General features: G+C 35.9%; 1 protein-coding gene and 1 pseudogene across 1 annotated transcript; one reads left to right on the top strand and one right to left on the bottom strand.

Annotated features, from left to right (window-relative positions):
* The window catches only part of LOC132062150 (ribosome biogenesis protein BOP1 homolog), a 2,069-nt pseudogene extending 883 nt beyond the window's left edge, over window positions 1–1,186 (top strand).
* A 3,556-nt stretch (window positions 1,187–4,742) lies between these two features.
* LOC132064558 (nifU-like protein 2, chloroplastic) lies at window positions 4,743–8,123 on the bottom strand. Its single transcript, XM_059457576.1, has 4 exons — window positions 7,836–8,123; window positions 7,662–7,740; window positions 6,689–6,999; window positions 4,743–5,169 (listed from the first exon to the last, which is right to left on the bottom strand). The coding sequence occupies exons 1-4, from the start codon at window positions 7,971–7,973 to the stop codon at window positions 4,798–4,800; spliced, it is 900 nt and encodes a 299-aa protein (XP_059313559.1). The 5' UTR covers window positions 7,974–8,123; the 3' UTR covers window positions 4,743–4,797.
* Window positions 8,124–10,205: the final 2,082 nt, after the last annotated feature.

Raw genomic sequence — 10,205 nt, 5'->3', positions numbered from 1 at the left:
ACGTTCCAGCATACGAGAAAGCAGTCAATGAAAATTTCGCCGCTGTTTGGATCTTTATTTATGTCCAAGAGCTCGGAAAAAGCGTGTACGTGAAGGATTTGATCCCTTCTCCCTTCATATCATCTGACTATTCTTTATGGGGCCCAGACCGTCATCTGATCTCTTCGCAATAAATCTCTGTTTCTTTTGCAGATTAATATTGATCCTGAGTCTTTAAAGCCCAAGTTGCCAAGTCGCAAGGATCTCAGGCCTTATCCGACGTCATGTTATCTCGAGTATAAAGGTCATAAAGGTCCAGTTTTGTCAATTTCTACAGAATCTACTGGGCAGTGGATTGCTTCTGGTATGATCTTTAGTCCTGGAAATGTTATGCGTCTTTGTTGGGTAATGCTATCAGATTGAAGTGCTTAGGTATTTTTGATTCGTACATGTGAAGGTTCAAGTGATGGAACGGTGCGCATTTGGGAGGTTGAAACTGGAAGGTGTATCAGGATCTGGGAGCTCGGGGAATCCGTGCGTCATGTCTCATGGAATCCTATGCCTGAACGTCCCGTATTGGCAGTCTGCGTGTAAATGATTTACTGGAGCATATGATTATTGTTTGATCATATTGGTCAGATATTAAAACACCATTGCATAAATGTTGCAGGGGAGAAGATGTGTATCTTTTGAACACTGGACTTGGAAATGCAGAAGAACAGAAGAGTCTTGAAGAGCTTTTGCGTGTTGAAACATCATTAACCCCTGATGACTCTGGTTAGTTTCATTGGAAGACTTCGCAATTTGTGTGAGGTTCATTACTCATAACGTTGCCTAACTCTAGTTGTTTTGCTTAGATAATGATAAAACCACTGTGAATTGGGTTCAAGATGATAAGAACGGGGGAATCAGGTTGAAGCACTTTAAGGTGCCTTTCATGCTTCCCATTGATACTTTGTGATGACTCATGTATTAAAGTTATTATCACTATGAAATCTCTCTGTATAACTCAAATTTTTTTGTCCTTGGATCATGCAGACTGTTTCTTCAGTTGAGTGGCATCGGAAGGGCGATTATTTCTCAACGCTTATGCCGAATGATATCCTTCATCTGATTTATATTACTGGCCTGATCTTCCAACATGAATGCCTGCTTCTCACTTCCTGCCCATGTCTTCATGTTTTATAGTGTCTAATAAAGGCTTAAACCCTTTTGCTATTCTACTTTTGTAACTACTATGCATCTGCTTGATGCCTGCAATGAAATCATTTATCTCATCAAAAAAAAAATAAAGGCTTAAACATTTTATAGTCATGTATGTAATGTGAAAAATAAAGCATATTTACTTGGTTCTATAGGAAATCTGTAAGATCTACTGGTGGTGCCGACTCGCGTGTGTTGGTTAAAATGTTTTGGCAAACCATCCTTAGCATATCCTGTATGGGCTGTCTCTCTCTATCTTTTTTTTTTTTTTTTTTTTTTTTTCTTTTTAAAAAAAAAAATGTAAATTCCTCTGCTTGTTTGAAAGAGAAGAGATGTGGAAACAGAAAAAATCAGGGGGAAGGGGGAGGGTTTTTGTGTGTGTGTGTTTTGCTTCATTATCGTGAAACTTGTGAGACTCTGGTTAGTTGATTGGTGTTATTTCTTGACACTTGCCTACCCCAATCAAAAGCAGTTTTGATTCACCTGCTCTCAAAGAAATCGACTCAAAGAATACCATTCAAGCTTCATGGACTTCCAGTTTCAACAGCTTTTCATCCCTCTCGCTCTGCCTTCTTTATTTCAACGAAGAAAATATTCGTGTTTATGATCTCTTGAAGCAAAAGCTCATTAAGAAGCTAGAGACAGGGGTTGCGAAGTCTCATCTATTGCTATTCATCCTGGTGGTATGTCTTGGATGCTCTTTGATAATCTTGACTGCTAGTTGCGATACTCAACTGGTTAAGAAGCTTTTGAACTTTTTGTGCAGGTGACAATCTTATTGTAGGGAGTAGAGATGGGAAACTGTGCTGGTTTGACATGGACCTTTCATCTCAACCTTCTGAGTTCTCAAGTATGTCCTTACAAGTATTGATTTTTGTAATTTTGAAAAGCTTTCTGCCGCGTGTCTTGTGTTGTTAATATGAATTCAGTCTGAGTGACTTAATGCCTTATTTAACTATTGTGAATCTGAGAGTCTTATGCTGAAACATGTTAGTGTGCAGGCATTTGCATTTATGCTATCTTGATATGTGTATTTGACATTTTCCTTTTATCTCAGCCTTGAGAGTTCTCAAACTTGTCATTTTTGAAAAGCTTTTTTCTGGCGTGTCTTGTGTTGTTTTATGAATTGGTCTAGTGAATTATGTTGTCCCTGTTCTGGCTTCGAGTTTTGCGTTGATACATGTTAACTTGTGCACACAAGTTTTCGTGCTCATGCTACCTTAATCTGATTTGCTTATTGAAAGGATCTTGTTTGAGATAAATTGTGCAGGTATTAGATGTTTTATATTGAAAATATTCACTTGTTCTTCTCTACAAATGTGATTGGTTGACCTATTCATTTTTTGCTGTACTTGATCCATAAATGCCCTTATTGGAGGTTTTTCCGTGGTACAGTTGCCATCCGAAGGACATCAACAAAGTGGCCTTTCATCGCTCCTATCCTTTGTTTGCTTCGTCTTCCGACGATTGTACGGCATATGTTTTCCATGGTATGGTTTATTCAGATCTAAACCAGAGATCCATTGATTGTACCTCTGGAGATTCTTCGTGGTCATGCCAGTGAAAAATGGGAAGAGGTATGGCCTCCTTACTCTGCCTTTCAGCATATAATGATTCTAGTTCAGTCCCCAATTGCTAGCCTGTCCCACATTGAGGAAAAAATGTTAATCTGATGAAGCTGCAGCAATTAGTCTTGTATAGTTTCCTTACCTTCAAATACATTTTGTTACGATATGTTTCAATACACTGATGTACTAGGAATCTTTGTCTGGCTGGAGTTTTTGGTGAATAATGAATATCAGATGAGAGAGCACTTTTGAGGTCAATTTTTCTGCCTTGAGGGCATAAGGCCATAGAACTATAAAGCATGTAGAGAGTGCTTAAATTTTCTTGATAAAAAAACTATATAAGCATCTAGAGAAACACTTAATGTTGATACAGAATAGACAGCTTTCAACACTCAACAAGATGAATGGTACAACTCATGGCCATCTGGTATTTTTTTGGAGGAAATATGCAGATGGCTAAATTTACTTAAATTGACGGGGTCGAGCTTTTAAATTTAAGGATCCCAAGGTGTTTTGCAAGTTCGTAAACTAAAAAACTGTACTAGTTGGGTCTTGAGGTCTTCATTTTATTTGTAATGGCTTACCAAAGAAAAGCGAAATTCCATATAGATGGCTTATCGTGTTGGTGGTAATGGGCACTGACACATGCTACTACTACTTTGTTGACATTTCTTGTTTGCCTCTGTCTTCAGGTGTCATGGACGGCAAGTTCCATCCTAGGCAACCATGGTTGTTTACTGCAGGAGCAGATTCTGTGATCAAGCTCTACTGTCATTAAGAAGATTACTCCAAAATGCATCTATGCTGATCGCCTTGTGAATTTGTCAATCCGAGAAGAGGAAGACAGTATATTGCTTTGTATACATTGCTGTGGGTAATTTTTGGAAAGTTGCCTGCTTAGACAAAGGGAGGTTAAAGATCTCTTAAGCCATTTCTTGTTCTTTCTCATATAGGTTTGCGAACCATGAATTCCACATATAGAAAATAGAGAAGTTGGCACTGTTTTGTTTGTATGATCAAGGTAATCACCTCTGCTGTATGGGTCTGTTACAATGCAAGTTCACCCTAAGTAGGCTTTTTTACGAGAGAAAGCTTGGTCCAAGTTATTCTCAAGTCAGCATCTTCCGTAGAGCTTTATAGGGCATATTGACGAAGTAGTGAGCACAATGGAGCTCCAATATTCTTTACCTTAAACTGAGTTATCACATTTTTGTAATCCTGGAGTAATCATATGCATGTAAGAAATGATAGATCATGAAACATTACAGTGGAATTTTGAAGAATCATCCCGCTGTACTTGGCCTGTTTGGAATTCTTTTTTATCCGAGACAGACAGAATTTTGGTTGATTTACTCTTCTGAAATAGCGATTGGTGTTTGCTTAGATAGTTCCTAGCCCGTTTGACTAGAATAGTGAATTCTCTTTTTTAACAGTTTTACATGGTTTGTTGCTTTCCAGAGTTTAGTGCTAGTATTTTGATTGATCTTTTAGTAATTACAAATATAACCATTAACCAAACTACGCCTCTGGAGGCCATTAATCTTTTATATTTACTTCGTCGGTGAACACCCGCCTTTGTCGACCCCTGCTTTCCGTCTTTATAAAAAAAGAACATCAAAAATAGTTTACATATGTAACTAATTTTACAGTCATACATTATCACAAGTAATATAAGTTCATAAGTAGCTATTGCTTGCAATTCTTATTCTTTAGAGAACAAGATTTCGGTGCTCTCAAGAAGATATGGATCCAGAGAGACCAGGACTTCTGTATTTTCTTCATAAACAGGCATTAATCACCTGGATATTTATTTAAGGTACTGTGTACATCGACCTCATCCAAAAGTACTGAAATTTTTGGCATGCACGCTGTACAAATATACATATTTTGTGATTCCAGAGTATCTATTTGCTCATAATGGAGCATCCTTATCTAAATAATTCCTTTTGGTTATGAGAAAATCCTAAACATCCCGTGTTTGACCAACTCACATCACAGGGTCATCTCGATCCACAAACTGGGTATTGCAAATCCCTTTCCAGGGTGCCTATTCAAATAATACAATATAGAACATATAGATTGAAAAATTAAATGCAGCACAACTGTACAAAGTAAAGTGTACTGTTTCTTTTACAGGCATGGTAGCGTATGAAGTGGCGCAAAGTGAGTCAATCGTGCTCCAATTTCTACTATGATGTCCAAGAAAGATAGATGCGCGACACATTCTACTGTGTAAGAGTTGAACTGCTGCTATTGCTGGGATCTTTTCCCTCAGTTTCTGAGTTACAGCCACGCGAACAGTCATTACACCGGCTGCAGGACCTGTGATTCGGACTTTAACAATTGGCTCCTCAATTGCCACAAGCTCCAAACTTCCACCAGCTGCCCCAACGAGATATGGCCTTATCTCTTCAAGAACCTAAAACAGTTAAAATTAAAATAAAGTAAGAAGATCTGCGGGAAGAAAGCGAAACTTGAGCACATATTTCCTTTATTGGTCAGAACTAGTGACAATGAGTAATAAGTATAGCTGTTGAAGTGCTGAATGAGTCTAAGATCACATCCTGAACATGCAGATGCCTTAAATACTTCTAGTTATTCACAGACAGGACGAATAAGCATTAATTATGACAGAGTAGTTTCTATGCTGCGGCTGCAGCCACATCTTGGTGCACATTAAGCAAAGCATACAGTACCAATGAAGCACATATTGCTCTTTCAACTCCATTATTTATAACTTGTTTTCTAATAATCGAGAAATCCTAAGGCCACTGGCGCAAAGTTCGAACTCGGTGGATAACTGGCCCGCACCCCTCTACCCTTCTCCACTCGCATACCAGGCTTTTGTGTGGGGCAGCGCTCAAACCCGCATACGCCTAAGCCTGACACACAGGCGCTGCCCTCTTACCAGTAGATCAGGGCCAACTCCATAATCTAAATATATCTATGAAAATCATGTGATCTGCACAATTCAATCACACCTCATGCCAAGCTCTCGGAGAAAATTAATGGCTCAGATACTAATTGGAGTCAGAAGCAACAATTTAATCATGTCACAATTGTCTTCCACACGTCATTCAGGATGAGAAGCAAATGGAAATGCAATGTACTACTCAATTCATGACTGAGTCAACCTGACTCAATGCCTCTTTGTATGCTGGATTTCACAAAGGCAGCGGTTAGAGTCTCACTAATAGCAACAAGCCATTGTTAATTTGCAGTTATTGCAAGAAAACCGCCACATTATTGCTAAATGTTTCAAACCTACAGATTGTCTAATAGAGGAAATGCTCAGGTGGATGCTTCTGTAGCCAAGTTGGAGAACACTGAAGGAACACGGTCTATCTGATGCAGCAGGCCTAGACTCACCATGGTGTAGTATGGTTAGCTCTTGGCACTACTGCAATAGACTCAAGTATGTGGTCAACCTATCCAGGAAGGGAGCTTAGCCGGTTCAGCCAACTTTGAAGGTAAAATGGCATGTTCTTCTTATGAACTATGTGACTATGCATGACAAGTTAACAGGTTTAGAAAAACCATCAATAATTGGATCTGAGGCAACAGATCATATAACTTCCAATTAAACATTATTAACAAATATGGAATCACTTCTCCTTCGATATCTTTTCAAATTGCCCAATAGATATAAGGTCAGGCGGACCAAAACATAATTAGAATGGATTCTTGAAATAACTCTGACACTCCCCATTTCTTAGTGCCACAAACTAGAAGGTCCTAGTTCAATGGATCTATAAGTTGAGAAATCGTTCAAAATAATCTATAACTTGAGAATCCAATATCTCTTTGGATGGAGACAAAGTAATTTAGGACGTGACTTAATTTGTCCAAAATGTGTTGGAGATCATCTTCAGTTTGCAGTTTTGAGAGGATTGTGCCAATTGTATGTAAGACATATAAATAATGAGAGAAGCATCTACCTTCTCTATGTTTTCTTCGTTAAGCTCAAGACCAGTTTCTTCATCTGGTACTGCTTCAACCGCAACAATTTCTGGTATCTTTTCCATCAAACGACGCTCAATTCCCAATTTCATTGTCGTGACAGAACTTGGGCAAGAGCCACACGCTCCTTGTAGTTTTAGCTTAACAACGTTGCCATCAATTTCATGCAGTGCAACATTTCCTCCATCTGAAATCAGATATGGTCGAATTTCATCCAGCACACTCTCAATGTTTTCTGCAGTAAGCGGCAACTCTACTGCTGAATCTGGAGTTGCAACCGCCTTTACAACTGCACCAAGAGCCAGCAAGCAAATCATTTCAGGTTCAACACAAAGTCAGAAAACATTTATTAGCAAGGTTGAAACTACTAATGACAACACTACGTATTCCATCAACGAAGAACATGAAAATTGTGAACTAAGCTTAAAAACCAACAGGCTAAGCTAATAATGAACCTTTGTAATCCTATCGTGTATATCAAATACAAGAGATAAAGTTAGGGCATTTTGGTTTCTGCGACTATTTCTAATCTTCTAAGTAAGTGATTATCGGAAAATTCATTACAAAATAATCAATTTCAATAATATAACAGTTGGCAAAAAAAAAAAAAAAACTAAAATCTTTAAACATATTGGTTCTAACCATAAAAAAGGATTTAAGCAAAATTTCCAATTAAAACAGGTAACAAACAAGCTAAATATTCCCCATATTTTTCGACTTCAGGTACAAGCTAATAAAATTCAACAAAATCAGAATTAGCTTTCTTTATTGGTACTGGTTCTGATCATAGAACTGATTTAAGCACAATTTCCGACTAAAACAGGTAACAAAAAGGTACTGTAAATTTATTTGATTTCGAGCATAATCAAATTCAAAATTCCTTATTAATGAAATTGTATTCATGAAGGTAAAAAAGGTCAAAAGGAGAAAAAAAAATCATAAAATACAGACCTTGATACTGTGAAGCTCTACGCAGGGAGCGCGATGATGAATTACGCCTGGAAACTCGAGTTCCAAAGAAACCTGAAATCTGAAAAGCAAAATCAGATTGGTTAAACAATTGAAAAAAACAAAAATAGAAAGTAAAATAAGAGAATTAGAAGAAGAAGAAGCAAAGTGATATACCTTGAGAGGAGGAGGAGGAAGAAAGAGAGTGGTTGTAGAAGAAGAAGAAGGCGAGCATGAAGATGAAGAATCTAGGGTTTGGAAGGTTCTAGAAATGTATGAACAAGTTGGAGGATTCAATATCATGGCTGATTGCATCTCTTTTATTCTTCAAAATAAAAAAACTTAACGAACTGATTCAATTTCAGCAACTGGAAAATTATTATATGAATCTGATGATTGTTTCTCAATATTACAAATAACCCCCGAGTTTGATTGCTTTCTCTTCCGTTTCTCACCTCCCTTCTTGTTTTTTTCTCCTTCCTTTTTTCTTCTATATCTTTGTGGCCGGACGATATATTTCTTTTTTTGGTGTGCATCTGTATTTTGTCTTGCACTGACTTTTACTTGTTATTTTACTCCCTCCGGATCAAAAAAAAGAGTCCACTTAATTTTAAATTTCTTTATTTTGGATAAAAAAAAGTTTAATTATCAAATTAAGAGCCCGTTTGGATTGGCTTATAAGTTGGCTTATGTTCGTTTTACAAATTTTTTTTTTGAGTGTTTGGTGGCACTACTTAAAGTCATTTGTCTTTAAAATAAGTTCTCTCAAAAATAATTGGACCCATTTAACTTAGTTTATCTAAAAGCGTCTTTATTTCGAAAACAGCTTATAAGCCAAAAAAAAAAAAAAAAAAAATAAGTTGGACTACCCCAACTTATTTTTTTTACTTATAAGTCGCAAGAAAAATTTTTGCCTATAAGCCAATCCAAACGGGCTCTAAGAAAGAATTAATCTTATTTTTTCATATTTGCCCCTATTAAGTGTTATATGATCAAATTACAATACCTATTTAATTAGAGGTAATTTAGATAAATTGCTTATTTTTATTTAAAAATTAATATTTTCTTAAGAAGTGTTTAAATGACTAAATGGATTGGAGGAAGTATTATTGAAAAAAAATAATTAATGTTGTACTCCACTCCTCCTTATACTCTATTTCCTCCGCTAACAGCTTTAGCGAAAATAACATTTCAACTCACCAAATTCACCCTTTTTCTTCCTATACTATCCAAAATCGATCAACACATTCAGCGCCAACATAAGTCATCTATCTCAGACATTATTAAGATACTACATATAAGTTCACGTGTTCTCCTATTATACTTGATGATTATATTTACTCTCATCATTAGTTTTTATTCGTCCACTGTTGACTTTCAGACGTTCCTTAAGAATTAATAAATGAAATAATATAATTTATTATATTAATTGATGTATAGTTTCGATAGACTTGAAAGATAAATTGAAATTGAGTAATTAATACTAAGGGTAAAATAAGAATTTTTTTTTTAATCTTTTTTCCTATATGTTGAAGTGTACAAGTAAAAAAGGAAATTTATTTTAATTTAGTGGACAAATAAAAGTGAATGGTCAAAATAGTAGTTATCTTTTTTATTTCCATTACCTTGTACAGTTGAGTTCTTTATTTCTTTGAAACTATAGCACAAGTTTGATAGTGTGAGCTTACAAACCAAGTACTTAGCATAAAATTTGTGCGTGTAATTACTTTACAAGTGATCTAATTGTATAAATATTTTACAACATCTACCAACTCATAAAATTCAAACCTCAGTTCAGAAACACATAAAATATGGGGGAATACAAAATAATACTCCTAAAACAAGGTACATTAATTGTGATCATTAACGTATAGAAATATTGAAAAATGAAAACTTTGAGGGGGGGAAAAAAGACTAGCATCAATATACATACACACGAATTACAGAGATCATGGTGTTCCTAACGATATAAACACCCACAAGCTTGAATCTCAACGACAAAATCCAGAAAAAAAAAAAAAAAAAAAGAGAGAGAGAGAGAGAGAGAGAAAAAAATTAAGTTACAACAAGCAATGATAGTTAAATGTAATTCTTATTATATTTCTTCTCTTCTTTTTTTCGATTCAAAAGAGATGAGAAGAAGCAAAAAGTGGATTATCAACAGTAGTAGAAGATTTTTTTTTCCTGGAGAACAAGTCTCCCACGAGTGGGATGATGGGCTTCTTCTTCATTGTCTTCTTCTTTTCCTTTTTCTTCCCAAGCAAACCTAGATCTGTCTCTTCAATAGTTAAAATCTCTTTTAATGTTGGTGGTGATTCCCATCTCACTTTCATTTCCTTTTTCTTATCACGATTATTATTACCGTAATCTTATTGTTAATTTTCAATCGATTTTGACGCCGCCATTGCACTCCGTGTCACTGTGGAGGTATGTTATTATTTAGACAATACGATAACAACAACATGTATACTCAAGGTAATTATTTAGACAATATATATAAATATATATATGATAAGGCTTCAAATTATATAAGTACATTTGGTACGA

This window comes from Lycium ferocissimum, chromosome 7 (assembly GCF_029784015.1).
Source record: "Lycium ferocissimum isolate CSIRO_LF1 chromosome 7, AGI_CSIRO_Lferr_CH_V1, whole genome shotgun sequence".
NCBI classification, from domain to species: domain Eukaryota; kingdom Viridiplantae; phylum Streptophyta; class Magnoliopsida; order Solanales; family Solanaceae; genus Lycium; species Lycium ferocissimum.
The sequence above is the reverse complement of the archived record's forward strand: the minus strand, read 5'-3'. Positions and strand labels throughout refer to the sequence as shown.